At 41.7% G+C, this 16,623-nt stretch overlaps 1 protein-coding gene across 1 annotated transcript; it reads right to left on the bottom strand.

Annotated features, from left to right (window-relative positions):
* Positions 1-1,980: 1,980 nt before the first annotated feature.
* On the bottom strand, positions 1,981-11,442 carry LOC115028528 (G1/S-specific cyclin-D2-like). Its single transcript, XM_029462361.1, has 5 exons — positions 11,066-11,442; positions 9,950-10,165; positions 7,258-7,417; positions 5,051-5,199; positions 1,981-3,310 (listed from the first exon to the last, which is right to left on the bottom strand). Exons 1-5 carry the CDS (start codon positions 11,258-11,260, stop codon positions 3,146-3,148), a joined length of 885 nt encoding a protein of 294 aa, XP_029318221.1. The 5' UTR covers positions 11,261-11,442; the 3' UTR covers positions 1,981-3,145.
* Positions 11,443-16,623: the final 5,181 nt, after the last annotated feature.

Below are 16,623 nucleotides of genomic sequence, written 5' to 3'. Positions count from 1 at the left end.
TTTTACAGTTTTATTTAAACAAATATTTAAAACTGTACATAAAAACGAATAAATCTTGTAGCAATAAAATCAGTAAGGCCTTTGAAAAATACATGTAAATTATATCTTTATAAAAAAAATATCTTAATATCTGACAAACATAAAATTCATACTTTAGGTGGTAAACGTTGCATGGATTTATGGAAATGTATTTTCAGTTAAATAAAAGTAGCTAGTTACATATATCCCTATATTATGCATTGTTTATATACACATTCTTTTTTTTTTTTTACCTCTTTGTATCATGTTATCACTGCATCATTTATATATATTTTGTACAGATGTGTAGATCTCAGTCTGCACAGAAGAAGCCAATAAACCAGTCACTTGATTTTAGCCAATTTATTGAGGAGAAATTGTTGAGGTACACTGTGTGGTTGCACATGGGGATAGTGGGAGAGGAGTTTGGGAAAACCACCAGACTGAACAATGATAAAACATTCTGGTGGTTTAAACTTAGACTAAATGGGTACCTCAAATAAACAATATTCCACTTTATTCCAATGAACCGATCTAAATATGCCAATGAATTTGTTTTTTGTCTTTCCAATACATGTATAACATACAGTATAGGCTGGGTTTTTACTTAGATATATGAAACAACCTATCTTAAAGTATAGGCACTTACAACTGGCGGCAGATCTTTTTTTATTTAAAGAGAAGAAGCTCCGTCCTTCCTCTCATCCAGACAGAAAAAAAAAAATTGAAACCCGTCCAACAAATTCAGAGTGAAAACGACGTGTGTGTGTGTGTGTGTGATGTGAAGTCTGATGAGGTAATGCGAGATGGGCTCTCGCTCTATCCGTCCAAATTAACCTGAGGTACACAAACGTAACAAAGAAGCAGCAAGAATATGGTAGAATATAAAGATACAAATGAAAACAATAAAAAGAATAAAAACATGCTAATCAAAAAAGATCGGCAAAAACAAGTACTTCCAGTCCCGCACCAAACTGTGTTACGTTCCCTCCAGTACACATACAACAGAAAAGCAAAGAAGACTTGTTACATATACAACATTTCATAATATAGCAGCACACAAGTGAATCACAATAAGGCATCTTTGTGTAAGACTAGAAAAGAAAAGCTTCATAGCAGCAAGAGAATGATGTGTATAATCTAGTTTTCTCACTTTGGAATTATCTCTTTCAAATTATACACAAAACCTTTTAAAAAGCATAAACATTTTCTGTTTAAAGCACTTTTTTTTTTGGAAAAAAAACATTTGGCTTGTTGCACAACAGAACATGCATGAATACAATTTAGAAAACTACATTTCCTTTCTAAAATGTAAAGAGGACTTTTTAGCCTTTCTGCTCATGGGGAAGAAATGGTTATGTACAGTCAAAATTCACACCATGTAAACCCCCGACCTACTCACGTCTATAAAAGGAGAACGCTCACTTTCATAAAAACGTCAGGTCAAAGAGCAGTTAACATAAAAAGAGCAAAAACATTAGAAAAGAAAATTTAGGACACAGTATGTGTAACTCTGTAAGAACTAGTGGAAGGTTTGGCTATGAATTAACAAAAATTCAAGTAAGGTTAAATAAACGTACTGAATCAAAAAAAAAAAAGTGACTTGGCTTTCCTTAGTTTATATTCTATTAAACTATAACACCGATTATCCTACGTCTACTCACCTGTCGGGGCGTAGCTTTCAAGACAATGTGCGTTACCCCATGGGAATCCAGCCCAGAAAATAAAAATAAAAATCAAATAACTTAAAAAAGGAAAAAAAGACCCTAAAACCCACTGAACGCTCCTCGACCACCATCCCCCTTATCATTCTTAAGGAGTGTGTTTTTAAAAGTGCATCAATATTTTTTTCCAAGTCGCCCACTCTCAAAAAAAATGAATGGTGAAATTGATAGCAGGAGAAACTGCAGCACAATTAATCTAAATCCCCCCCCCCCCCCCCCCCCCCCCCCAGACGTCACCGGGGATTCTTCCACCTACATTGTGTCACTCGTGCAACTGCAGAAACATTACATAGCTTAAGTTCGCCTCGCCAATTCGCTATTATTCATCAATCCTGACTTCTAGCACCCCTATTCCACATGCGTTTCTTTTCCAAAACCTCACAAGAAAACCTTCAACCTGCATCCATTTCCTCTAAACCTGGTAAAAACCTTCCAAATCTCCTTTTTCCTCTCGCAATATGACATCAGTACTACCTAGCAGAGGCTAAAATTGCCTGCAAACCATCACTAAACACTAACATGTCGGAGATAGACCTAGAACAGAACAATAACAATGTTGCCTTGCTGAATTATAATACATATCATCGTATTAACATACTGTACTGGTCCGTGGATTTGGCAGTGAAATCAAGACCTTAATAACTGACCTTGTCCTCCGTGTTGACCTTTAACAGTAGCCACTGCTCCAGACCTCAAAGCCCCTCATGTCCTTCCTCTGTGAGCGGGCCCAGCCCACTCCTGGCCAGCACTTATCAGCATAAATAGTAAGCAGTGCTACAGGTGCACAGTATGATAGATAGATAGAGAGCTCCTCTGACTGGATATCAGCTTAGTTTAAATGTGCTGTATTTATTATCAGCGTTTCAATCACTACGATGGGAGTTTTCCTGCAACGGTGAGGAAACCCATTAAAACTGTGAATTAATAACTGCTCACTAAAGATGATAAAAGAGTAACATAACTAAATGCTAGCTAAATATACAATATTTATCATATTTATTTTTACTAGGTTGTATAAAATAAAAAAAGTATATTTCATATAATTATGCAGGTTTTTTTTTTTCAAGTATGAAAAATATATTCAGGTCTCCGTGTCGGGGGACCGAAGGCACGATCACGTTTTCAAAGATTATTTTCTCTTTTTTTTTTTCTTTTTTAAATAGCCCGTTTGATTACATGAGGCCCGTACAGAGAGGTGAGACGTACACCCGACCGGGTATGAATGGGGCAACAAAAAAAAGAAGGAGAAAAACTAGAAATTTCATATTTTCTAAAAGTTCATAGATTGTCACAACCATCGCTCAATGTTGGCCCCTTGATGTAGATACTCGCTTGCGTCCTTCGCTCCCGTTAGTTCATTGGTAAAACAGAGCGGTGTGTGCGAGTCGGGTGGTGATGGGAGTTCATAAGTTGACATCACGTACATCTGTGGGGGTGCTGGACTGGTCTTGCTGCTCCCTCGCCTTGTTGCCTGCTCTGATGCCGTTCTCTCGCCGGTACTGCTGGCCCTGCTGCAGGCTGGTGGCCAGCACACGCTCTATTTGCTCCTGGCACGCCCTCAAACAATCCTGGAACGAAAAGGGTTAGACGTTGTTACACATGCACACACTTCAATTACACCTTTGCTACTGTTCTTTCTTAAACCATTCTTACCCACATGCATGGCATCATGTTGTCGACACAAACTCAGCTACAAGTTTAAAGCGGTCAGAAATGTGCAAGTTGCTCAACAGCTTTGGTCACATGCATGACATACCAGGAGGGAATTAAGTGCGTTGAGGTAGGTGGTCCCGTCTGCATCATGACCAGAACAATGGGTACCAGCACTCTCCAATACCAACAACACAGTGCAGCCAGCTACATGGCGGGCACAGGAGTCCTCTCTGACACGAGACCTGTGCATGTCTGAGGTATGAACACGGGGGCAATGCTCCTAACCTCTGTGGTCTGTCAGGGAACAAATAAGCAGATCTGGACTCCCTTCCCCCCCCCCCCTATGGGTTTACAGCACAGTCCCATGTGGAGGTCTAGAGGAAATGGCTTTGACCTACTGCACCCTGAACCCTGAGTTTTGGTGTAAAACAGAATATAGGACAGTGGGGCCGGATGTTTTTGGACAACTTCTCCAGTGAAAGGGGATCCTCCGTCTGCGTCCCTCCGCAGGTCTGCGTGGAAGATGTGGGAGGTCTGGCTCACTGAGCCGGCTGCAGGACTCTTAAAAGAATGAACCGAGGCTCGCAAAGAGGCCAACATTCCTTTGAAATGTACGGATAATTGGAACCCGATGGGCTGCAGTCGGAGCGCCTGTTGTGACGGCTGGGTTTGCGGGGCCCTCGTCGCCGTGGCAACGTGACCACAAGCTAAGAGGCGAACTATGTTGTTCCCGTGGCCCATTGGCTGTGGACTCTTTGGATTTCTACGCTTCTGTACGGGTCCACTTGTGTTCACAATGACTCACTGTGGCAACGAAAGCCCCCACTGGGATATTATAAGCAGTTCTTTTTTTAAAAGATAGTTTGAGACGTCAAATTCTTTGTTTACGTCTGCTGCGACTTGTCGTATTGATTATACTTAAATGACTAGACTCATTCGTATTTATATACAACCTCCATAGAAATAGGAGATGCATCTCCATCTCGGTGAAGAACGCTCTAAAACAAATTGTTATGAGGTGATATAATGTATTAGTCAAGGCCCATTTAATCCCAGTGTATTTATAACACAGCCCCTGCATTCAGTCTTTGTAAATGCTCAGTATTGAACATTGTTTAAGCATTTAAAAGCTCCCATTACATCTATAATTCTGATTTCATTCATTTCTAAGTGTTGTTCTGCATGTAGTCGCACAGCTTGGATAACTTTCTGTTTCTTCATCGGCCCTGCGCTCTGGAAAAAAAAGACGCTCCTCGACTTCATTACGACCATATTCCTCCACCAGGAGGGGCACGCACGCAGCTAAAGGGGGAGCCATGCAGAGAAATTGCATGTGTCCCACCACAAGAATGTGGGCTCTGAGTTTTAAGAAGACATTCCCTCTGCCGCTGCTCTTTATAGCAGCAGTCTGGCTCCACAGCCAAGAGCCAAACGCTCCTTCTCCCTCTCTCTCTCTCTCTCTCTCTCTCTCTCCATGAAAAGTAAATAGCTTCAATCTGCCACTACTAAAGTCAACACTGTTGTTTACTAAAGGGCCTTTTATGCTGCTGTCGTGAGATGCTGCAATGATTATTATTAACAATGCATTGTTGTGGAGCGCTGAAAGCTTTGAATAATTACTTCTGGCAAGTACACACTTCCTTCACTGTACTCACCACCTCTGTGTTGGTGATCTTGGCCAGTAGGTCTGTCAGGTTGTCTCGACTCAGCCTCGGGTCACTGTGGTCCAGCTGCAGGCCACAGACAGCGGCTCCCATGCTGCCAGTGGCGATCATGGAAGGAGGGTTCATGGCAAGGCGGTCATCTGGAGAGGAAAGAGTATTAATGTGCAATTAGTCAGGCAGCAGCTTTAGGCCACAGTGACATACGCAAATCACATTTGTAGCTGTGACACGAACACTTGAATCAGCCCAGAGGAAGTATAAGAGATGCAAACGACTGAATCATCCCCAATGTGCACGCTACACAGCTGAACCCGACTTTCCCACAGTGTGAATTTCAACATACGTAGCTGCACGATGTAACCTGCGTGGTTTCCTTCATAACAACTTCAGCTCTGATTAGAAAAGCAGAGTAGGAATCCTCCTACTCTCTGCGCAATGAGTTCCATGGAACGACTCCCTGCGGTACGTATCTGAGTCTAAAGGCTTAAGCGACAACAGGCCTGGATGGAGGAGGCGGAAGAGTACACCTCCGCAGCCGAAGCCTTCTTCCCTGTTAGTCATTTTAATAGGAAAACCTGTAAATATCTTATCTGACTACTTGGAGTCTAAACGTTCTCAGAGTTTCCTCTTCACAAAGTTGCCGAGAAACGTTTTCAGAGGAACTGAGAGAACTCTTGAGCTCAGCAAAGGGGCGGGGCTGACATCATATTCCATGAATGAACTTACTCACTACGTCTACAGTGAAAGGTTAGTCAAACACATACGAGTGTGAGGAACAACTAGATGGGTAGATTCTGTGACTGCATTCAACCACAGTCTGCTCAAACGTAATTGGTCAATACTACAAATGACCAAAATCCTTTCCTATTGCCTAAAGATTCTGCAATCTTACGCAGACATTGGCCGGTTCAGAGCTACTTTAGTGTTGTGAAAACTTCCCCTGGAGGGTTTTCCACCAGGGTTTTCCACCATTACAATACACGGGCTTCTTCCGGTCTCAGCACATGAAAAAGACAGACTTGGCACACACAATAGTTAAGTGCTGTACAAGTCCAACCCAGCACATAGTCCGAGCCCAGCGCAAACCAGTCGCGGTGGCCTGATAGCTTCGATTAAACCCTGGAGAGCAGCCTGCTTCACTACGCCCATCTTCTCCTCCAGGGGCCAGCTGTCCATAGGAGGAGCTCCTCCATCATAATAACATCTCAACTCCATATAAAACTCCAAACATTTACATTACTGCACAACCACAGCGGGCCTCTTTTTTTTTTCCACTGCGGCTGCTTTGTGCTTGGATATAACCAGCTGCTTATGAAAAACAGAAGCGACCACTGAAACACACCCAAATACAAAAAGAAGTGTGACACTAAAACTGTGCTAAACAGGGCATGAAGCTCATTGAAGGAGCCTATGGTTCCAATAACTAGTTTCTAGTAAACAAGTGCTTATTGGCCAGATCTGACCACACTGACGTTTGTGAGGAATTCCATTGCACTAAAGTGACCTCCTTTGTTTTAGTTCCTTCATCGAATCAGCTGAAAGGAGGTAGCAGATGAAAGGCAGCCTTGTGACCCAGCAGTGCTTTATATTGCATGTATTAGGTGATCCTGCAGTAGTATTTCTGTCCAGGATATGAAAATATTAGAGGGATTCCTAGTATAGGCAAAGCCATGCTATGAAAATGCACCTAGGGAGAGGCCTCAGGGGACATCTGAGTTCTCCAGAGCCTCCAGAGTTTATTTTGGACATGAGGCCGGGTTGGGAGGAGGAAGGAGGATCACTGCCCTGACTTTTTAAACCTGGAAGCTTCCCTGTCAACAAACACAGGCAGAGTTCTGCTGCACCTGGGTCATATAGTATGATACAATCGCTATCATTAACCATGGTTTATCTAAACAGAGCACTGATAGGATTTTTCCCAGACACTTAGCAGAGAAATGTTGTAATAACCACTTTGAGCAGCTTTTAGCAGCTGTGAGGAAAAAGCCCTACTACAGGCTGAGACTAGAAAGTGGATAAGGCAGCCAGTTGGGTATGTGGAGAGAAGAAAGAGGTCACAGATGACTCATGATGGGAGAATGTTTGTGTGTGTGGGAATATTCTGGTGGATGTGGGAATCACAAGGCAGTTAAGTGAATGTGCGAGCGAGCAAACAAATGAGAAAAGGCTCACGATGAGATGAAAAGCAGCGGTGTTACCTGTGGCACAGAGGGCAATGAATGTCTGCGTGTGTTTGCAGACCATCGGCAGCTTGTCTTTGGGAAGGGGCAGCCTGCGTATGATGTGCTCTATGAAATCATTGGGGATGACTGAGGCCATGTTCCACTTCAACTTCCCCAGCACGACCAGCTCCCAGTCCTATAAGAGAAAGAAGGTGTCAGTCGGTTCAGATTCAGTCTCATGGCAGAATCTACTCAGTCAAAGGGTTAAATGGCGCGCTGCCATGCCTCCATTGACCGTGAAAAAGATCACAGTCCGTCTCTATTCCCAGAGGAAATGGCTCCGTAAGAAGAGTAACATTTCTTCACTTTATCTCTCCTCGCTGTATCTTATTATCTGCGTGCCTTTCTCATTCCTCACATCCTTTGTGTTCATAACGCCGGCATGTGACAAGCTTTGCACTGCCAATGAGACAGCTAGCCCCTTCCTTCCTGTCACAAGCCTCAAACAGCTCCAGTGAGTTTGCAGTGCACAGAGGCGACTCTTCATACAGTCAGCTTTTGCACAGGAAAAAAAAAAAGGTCCACGCATTCCATGATTTAATTTCCTGTGTGTCGAGTCAATCTTTACAGTTCAAGGAACAGGATGCAACTTAAATATTTATAGAAAATAAATGTATTATAGAAAAGAAAAGCTTTAACTCCACAAATTAGTTTTAAGATTTAAAATGTGCCTTGATGTGCTGACATTCACAAATGCATACAGACATCAGACTAGTGAAAACCACACAGGCCTGAAGAAATGTAAGCACAAAAGGTTGGTTAAAGAAAGCGCACGCACAGAATGACTTTCCATTGTCATTATCAGAGTGAATAAAACTCTCCATGGAGAACCTATTTGTACCCAAGCAACTAAAGAACCTGTGACACCAGCCAATCAAATGGCTTCCCCAGGGTTTTCCATAAGTCGTTTCACAGGTGAGATTCGGAGACACACTCACAAATCTTTCACACGTGCTGTTGCACAATTTCAAAATGATTTTATTTACGTCCAAACCAACAGTCCTGCTGCACTGAAGCATCACAGTAGGTCTGAAGAGGTTTACAGCTTGCATCCATTCCTGACATTTCATTTCTCCTCGTGGTCTACCATGACGTCATCCATTGTCCCTTCACAGTATGAGGACCATGATGTGCAGAGGATATGAACCTGATGAACCCTCCAGATGATGACAGCAGCAGGTAAGAGAAGGATACGGCTGATCAAAAGACTTATTGAAGTGTATTTAAGTTATCCAAGCAGCGTAGTAAAGAGCGAAACCCCAACGCCAACAGGGACAGTCCCCCCACCCTTCAGAAAACGCTTATCCGTCATCGGAAATGTCATCATTCACGTGTGTTTCCTGTACATAACCTGCCAAACACATGCTTGCATTTAACCTATTTCAGCCCTTGCGGAGATTGTTGACTATGAGATGAGCGGGGCGGAGGTTTGCCGTCAGTGCGCTCACTTCCTGCACAGCTGCCCCAGACACAACCACCCCTGCAACTCTTCTCCTCCAGCTGAAACCCCAGCAGCTGAGTATTCATTACAAGGAAGAGCTGCAACATCTTTTGACTTGCTCTTACGGCCTTCTCTGTGCATCCTGTCAGGATATCCAGGAACCTGGAGTCTTACGACAATATGGAGGATCAAATGGGACGAATGTCATTTCCCTCAACAGCCTCAGGCGACACAGGAGGATGTATAGAGAGCATGAGGGTTGGTTAAAATAAGAAGCAAATGTAAAACGCCCAACATTACCAGTTCACAGCTTCTCAAGTGGGAGGAGTTGCTGCTTTTCTCTATAAATTATTATTTTCTCAATTGACCATTTTGTCTATAAAATGTCATACATAGTGAAAGAGTGACTATTGTTAGGTTTTGTCGTCTTTTAATTCCTTGTTTTGTCCAAATCTCCAACGTATACAGTTTACTATCACATGATAAAAAGAACAGCTGCAAGTTCTCACGTTGGAGTGAAGAAAACCAAAGAATTTCTGGCATTTTTGCCAAACTTTTGTAAAACTGAGAAAACTCAATCTGCTAATGAGGACTGTGTGATATGGCAGAAAGCGCCAGAACAAGTTTACAAGTGGACCTTGAGTGCAGGTTGATTTGTTAGCTTAATACTTTGGTTTTTGGACTGTTGGTCGGACAAAACGAGCGATTTGAAGAGATCAACTTATTTTAATTGTGTAACAAATGAGTAATTGACAAAACTATTGATAACGTCAACAATCGTCTGTTACTGCTCTAATATGGTGGCATTCAGAAACAGCTAAAAGTGTGTTTAACAAGCCGCATGTTTGTAAGAATTCAAAGTATTCTTGTAAATGCCATAAAGAGAAATACTCTTTTTTTGTTTATTACTCAAATGGATGTGTGGAGGTAAGATTAAAGAGCATGTGTTAATAAATAAACCCTCCTATGTCTAACTGAAATACAGAGCAAGTCCATGGACTGCAAGATATCCCAAGTCTATTCTGCATAACTGGCACTAGATGGCATCACATGCCTCTTCAGTCCACATGGATCCAAAGAAAGGATGTGGCTGTATTGTGCACAGCTCCACTTATAAGTAAAATGGGATACTTCCTGTGAAACCAATACAGCTATTAGTATTATACAATCCTCCCAAATATGACACTGCTTTTTTATGTTCTTGTAAATTAATGTCCTAGTACTCACCAGCAGTTCTCGTGGTGAGATGGAGTTGTCTGTGTACATGCAAAGTTTTTCTGCAGATAGCGGTCTGCAGTCCTTTAACTTGGAGGCCAGAAATATGCACACAGCTCCCAGAAGCTGCAAATAACTCTTTCTTGTGGGCATCACCGCTAAAAATCTGTCCAAATAATTAATGGCTAAAGGGAAGACATCCTCATTACTCTTCTCCTCCTCACACACCTAAAATGAGACAGAAAAGTGGAACAGAAAAATGAGGTTAGATGTAAAATAAGAAAAATATAAAAGAAAAGCTCACTATTTATACATGCTATATTACATGCTATTTATACAAGCAAGAGGAGCAGTTGAAGGTGGGGGTGGTTCTGCTGAAGAATGTGATTTTTCCATGCTAATGTTGTCTGTAGGTTAAAGGTTAAATCACTAATTTCATATCACTTAGCAAAGTCAGGGCAAAGCAGAGAAACTAAAATAATTCAATAGGAAGTCGTTCAGCAGAACGTCGCCATTCAACTCCTCTTCCTTGTTGGGGCTTGCCATCTTTAAAAAAATATTTTAAAATGAAGAAATATCATATAGGAGCTTTAAACAGTGTGCACAATTCTCTTAAGTTGTGTTAAAATATTATCCGACAGTTAAAAAACTGAATATTTTGCAAACATGAATTAATTGTTTCTTCAAAAATGAAAGTGGTTTTGCATGCACGTTGCCTGAGCAAAGCCAGCGAGCTTGAGCAGTTTAAAACAATTAATAATAATTATTAAAAAGGAGAACTGTCGGTTTTTCGATGATGTAAATTAAGATTAACTTCCCCTCTGTCGCCTGAGCTAGCTAGATACAAAAAAGCACCAACTTTGTAACTGTTAAGCAATGTAAATATCTAGCTAGGCTATTGCTTTGAAGCTGAATTTTCTTCGTGGTGGAATTTCCGACTCTCCCACGCCTTTGGTGAGTCACTCTCATTCAATTGTCAAACAACATGCATGACAACTCTCCATGAACCAAAAAAAAAACTCAAGTCTATGAGCCACAATTAGCTTTAAAAGTTGTGTCAACATGCAGAACAAAACAAAGAAATTAGCTAAAGCAGTTAGCTCATCAATGCATAAAATGCCCACAAACCTCGTGCATCCAACCTGCAACCATTCGTCTCATATAAGGTTGAATATCCTTCTGGACCCGCTGGAAATAAGAGCATTGAGGTAAAAACCTGTCCTCAATTGTTAATAAACTTTGCAACACTCTGTCATCATAGAGTATGTTTGGGTCAGGCTGGGCTCTCACGGCTATGTCCGACTCCATGCAATAAAGCTCCATGACTCGGCCCACTTCTCCCCCCCTCCACTTTCTTTTTGTGTTTTTTTTGTGGCTAAATAATACAAATAAAAAATAAATATTGTCACAATATTGTCGACAGCGGACAGGAGGAGGAGGAGAAGTGCCCAGGATGAAGCATGAGGCTGAGACTGCTGGGGTTTGCTCCAGTCCTGCTGCCTCAGTTTTGCTTCTTCTTCTGCGCTGCCTACTCGAAATCAAACCGGACACAACGAAGAAGACAACACACGGCTACTGCTTTCAAAATAAAAGTCGCCGTGGGACAAACCCTTCCTTTCTAACTACTGCTCCTCTAGAAACTGCTCTACTTTCTTAACAATACTTTGAAAGACCATGACGTAGACCTCGTCTGCTTCATAACTTTTATGGAATATATATATATAATATATATAAATATAGGACAATAACTCCAACAGACATACTAATTACATATGAGAGCTATTTAGGTACACTAGTTGCTACAACTACAATTTTGCTTAGTTTAGTTTATTACATGTATTTGTCAGGGACCATGTACAAAAAAGATTAATCTTGCACAAGGAAAAGGACATTGCATATGCAGTCCCATGTAAACACAGACACTAATACAACTAATGCAATTAATACAAATTCTAAATACAAGTATTAAATCAAAAAATTAGATTCAAACAATGGAAAACAAAAAGCAGAATCATGAAAAAGCTATGTAATTGGTGATAAGGGTTAGCATAATGTAGAAAATATGAGAAGGGGGAAAATAAATGACAATTACATGTAATGATCAGAACAGAATATATGAGAATATTTACAGAAATACCATGCAAATACTAGAAAAGACACAATAATTAATATCTACAGTTTGCTAATACTTCAGTTGTCTTGCCAGCAGCTTGGCCCTCTGAAGGAAATATGCTCAAACCCTCAAAACCTGCAATTTGTGAATACAATAGATGTTACATTATATGGGGTCTCCATACGTCTCTAGCTGCACATACACATCATCACATTTTCTGTCCCAGAATACTAAAAATAATATATATATAAGTAATATATATAATAAAATACCTAACTGCTATCAGATATTTAGCACAGCAGATCACCATATATGTCCTGCAGTAAATGGCAAAACTTATGTTTAGGTTTTAGTAAGAAGGCAACATAAGAGTGAATATCAACAAGAACACTGCTCTATTGAAAACTGGAAAAATACCACACCACTAGTGTACAAATCATATACTGTTTACAATAGTAGCCTATATGCAGTTTATGGTACAAGTCAGCACTTTGCACTGTCTGCCATCAGGCCTGTATATCTAGAATGTCAGAAAAGTTTACTAGCGTCCATGCAGACATTAGTGCGTAAATAGATCTCAATCATTTAGCAATCTGCTGACAGCTAGCATGCTACAATCTGCATTAAAGTTATCTACTACTCAGTTTTAATAGGATCAAAGTATCTCTCATTCAAACAAAATTTCACTCACTGGATTCCCAGTCCTTTCTTTACAGATGTACAATGTTCAAAGTTAGCTAGCTAGTTAGCTTGTTTATTAGCCAGATGTCTCCTAGCTAGCTAAGCTTTCTTGTTAGCTGTAGTGGTCCAAATATAGGCTAATAACCTGCAAAGTGAAGCTATCATTTTTGGGTTTACTTTTATTTCTATAACATTGTTCAAATAAATGATCCATGAATTTCTCTACCTGATTTGTGACATTTTCAGCCACACTTTTAGCTGCTGCATGGCTCTTGTGATGCTGGTTAACCAGTTTGATCTTTTTCACCACCGCCACCGTGACACCGTACATTAAATGAATTCCCATGAGCCAAAAGTGTACTTTGTGTTTATAGCTAATTTTCAAATGTTATCATGCTAATACCCTAAACTAATATGGTAAACATTATACCTGCATCAGCAGCAACATCAGCATGTTGCCGTTGTCATTGTGAGCATGTTAGCATGGTTGTGCCAATGTACAGCCTCACAGAGACACTCGCATAGACCAGTCTTGTTATGATGTGTATCTTGGTGCACCGCGGCAGCTTCTTTGTAGATAATCTTTATTGTAGCCTAAGTGTTGCCGCAGGTTCACTATCTAATCAAGTGTGATAGCCCTGGCTTAAAGTCAGTACACAGCCTCTTTGAAACTATTGGTGCTTTTAATCAGGTCATAGTCCTGCCACATGAGCTGGGATCTGTGAGACGCAGTGTGATGTTGCTCACATCCTTATGGCGAAGGGTGTGGACGGCATGTTGATCCCTATCCAGGGAAAAGTTTTCCATAAAGGAAGTCCTTTGGCATGGTGGCAGGCCAAAGGATGAAAGTATGAGGATGGACATGTAAATCTGCAGAGAGCGCTTGTGGTGTCTCCAGGATGTCTAAAAGCTGTTATTTTGTCCTTCTAAAACAGGATCTAATCCGATAAAGGTATGATTATAATAGAAGAGGAAGTCATGAGATTGTAAACTCCCTATCATGCTTGATCTCTGAAGGCCGTTTCACTTCCATGTGTTCTCTATATGCAGCTATAAGTGCTAAATTCCTTATCAAAAGGAATCAAAACATGCAATTCAATTTCACGCATCTAAATATGCTACTCTCGATCATGTGTAAAGATATTTACTGCCAGTTCAGCTGAATGACAGGAGCTGAACTGAACCACTTTTCGCTGGAAATGTCTTTCCCCCTTTCACATTCACCCCCAAAGAGCTGAATGAGATATGGAGTTCCATTGAGAGAAAAAAAAAAGAGCACTGTGGAGCTATTATGAGAGCAGACTGTGAAGTGAGAGTGGGAACTGTCTCTGAGGGAATGTCAAGGTTAGCAAGATTAGTTCTACTTCAAAGGAAGGGGGTGTATGTTTGAGAGGATTCGTCTTAAAATTGAGATTTCATGTCGAAGGGTTATCCCTTTGTCTGTTCATGGAGGGGCTGATAAATCCCTGAGCCAGTGTTTTTGTCCAAAAGGGGGTCTCTCCGCAAGAGGCCAAAGAAGCCTCCCATACCAGACAGTCAAAGCCTGACACTTGAGGGAAACAGAGGTGTTATACAGATAGAGCAGCCTTACCCTGTTGCTGCTGTTTGTGCATGTGTCCTATGATAACACATGTCAGCCACTATCACACACTCCGGGCTGCACAGAGGTAACAGAGAGCGCCCAAAGCCCTGGGAAAACGTGGAGGAGCGTGAAATCACCTTGATCCAAAGATTCCTGCTGCATACCAGTCCACTGAACCCACCAGAGCACACAGGGGCCCGGAGATGGGCAGACTGCCACAGATGAAGAGAAAGAGACAAAGACAGAGAAAGAGAGAAGAGGTAGAGGGTGATAGTCAAGATCTTTAATCCCACAGATTGGTTTGAAGCTTAACATCATTTTATGCGTTTCCTGTGTAAGTCACTCCATGAGGGAGGCCTCTCTCGGATATAAACACAGGATTTACTTTTACATGCCAGTTTCGGGGCCGAGCTTGATTACAGGTTGCCCATGTGCTCTGAGACAAGCTGGCTGTTTGGATTTACTGTCAGTAGAGAAGAGGATGCTATGGCTGGAATGCTGTGGTGTGAACGGCGGTGATAGCTGGTGTAGCTCAGCCAGTAGAGTAGATAAAGTGGCTTCTGTCTGTCACATGGTTGCATACTATATGCTTTCACATCAACTGATTACAACCTGCTGGAAGTGGACTAAACACCCGCGTCTAAACACGAAAAGTAGGCAACACAAATGTTCATGCGTGATCGCTTGTTCTTGCTCTTTCAAATCCTATTCTGGTCAGGCTATCAGCAGGCCTCTATCATGAATGTCACACATGAAAGCAGTCCTGTCACTGGCACTCACTCACTGCAGAGTGGCTGGTGGGAAAAGTGGGAAAAGTGGGAAAAGTGGGAAAAGAAGGTGCTTTCCTGGAGAAGTTCAGCAAATCATGTGCAGGATCTGAGAAATAACAGTTTGGAGTTGCTGTGGTTTTCTCAACCCACCATCTCATAATTATATTTTTTGCAAGTGTAAATCCCACTTCCTTAATGCTTGAGTAACCCCCACCATCAATCCTTAAGATGTGATTGGAGGCCCTGTGGTGCAACCAGCTAATTTGCACTCAACTACGCAGCAAGATTAGAAAACAAATGGAGCGTCGTCAAATCAGCGCAGGAAAAAGGAGGGTGTTTTCCATCCTGTGTCTTAGGAATGTTTTGGCTAAAGTGAAAGCCATCATTCAAACTGAAATGCCAACATTTGAGGAGACAATGACGGGACAGATAGCAACATCCGGGCCTGGTCTTTAGTCGTCTGGGTCGGGAACACAAGAGGTTTTCTTTTCTACAGTTTAGGCCTCGGTCACTGCTGACTCTCCCGCCTCCTCCATTAAGTCTGTATACAAGTCTGACGTCCGGCAGCTTGCATCCCTTACTCCTACCAGAGCCTCTGAGAACATTGCCCTATTCTACTTCATGCACTCAGGAGCAAAAACAGACAGAGGAGGGGCGAGGAAGAGGCTACACTTTAAACAAAAGAAGTTCTTTAAGGTGCCAGAAGAAGACATTAAGGCTTGTAATGCAAAATGCTGCTGCTGTAAAAAAAAAAAGGATAGGATAGTTCAACATTTTGTGAAATAAACTTTCTAGCGGAGAGTTAGAAGGTTTGATACCACTCTCAAATGTGTGTCCGTTAAACATGAAGCTACTGAAGGTTAGCTTAGCTTAGCACAACGACTGTAAACTAGCCTGGCTGTGTCCAACTGTAACTGAATCCATTTAACAACTAATTGTTGTTTTTACACTGCAATCCTGAAATTATCTAGACATTATCCGGGGAGCTGTTTGTGAAAAGCAAATACCCAAATCATTCGGACCGGACATCAAACAGACTTTTCCCTGCCAGCTCCCTAGTACTAAGTCCTTGCAATGTCCAATTGAGCCCATGGGTGAATAGAGCCGGTCATTCTCCAGGGCATTCACAGCGAGTGAGTGGGCGTGTTGATGACGTTTCTAACGCAGCTGGCACAAAACCGGAAGAAAACAAACATCAGTGGGTAAAGAAGAAGGGTCGCTTACACGAATATGGCAATGAAAATAGTCTAACTGGAGAGACGAAGAGATTCTGGACCCTTCTCTAGACATTATCTGGAGTTCTTATGAGAAGGTGTTGATATGAGGATGTTCTTACAGTTGGACAGAGCCAGCCCCTGTTTCAAGTCAGCTAAGCTAAGCTAACCTGCTGTAGGCTATAGCTTCAAGTTTAACAGACAGATACCAGAGTGGTATCAATGTTCTGATCTAACACCCTATTTCCCAAAATGTCAAACTTTAGATTTAGCAATTTAAAGAGATTGTTTCAAAACTATATTGATCCAATATCCAAAGCCCCTGA

The sequence above is a fragment of the Cottoperca gobio genome, chromosome 23 (genome assembly GCF_900634415.1).
Source record: "Cottoperca gobio chromosome 23, fCotGob3.1, whole genome shotgun sequence".
NCBI lineage: Eukaryota > Metazoa > Chordata > Actinopteri > Perciformes > Bovichtidae > Cottoperca > Cottoperca gobio.
This window is presented reverse-complemented; position numbering and strand designations above follow the sequence as displayed.

Excerpts from the sequence above, each read along its gene's own strand:
- LOC115028528 (XM_029462361.1), bottom strand. The coding sequence starts at position 11,260 with ATGGAGCTTTATTGCATGGAGTCGGACATAGCCGTGAGAGCCCAGCCT. Across the intron at positions 5,200-7,257 it reads CATTGCCCTCTGTGCCACAG|ATGACCGCCTTGCCATGAAC; the intron begins GTAACACCGCTG and ends TTTCCTCTCCAG. Across the intron at positions 3,311-5,050 it reads AGATCACCAACACAGAGGTG|GATTGTTTGAGGGCGTGCCA; the intron begins GTGAGTACAGTG and ends TTTTCGTTCCAG.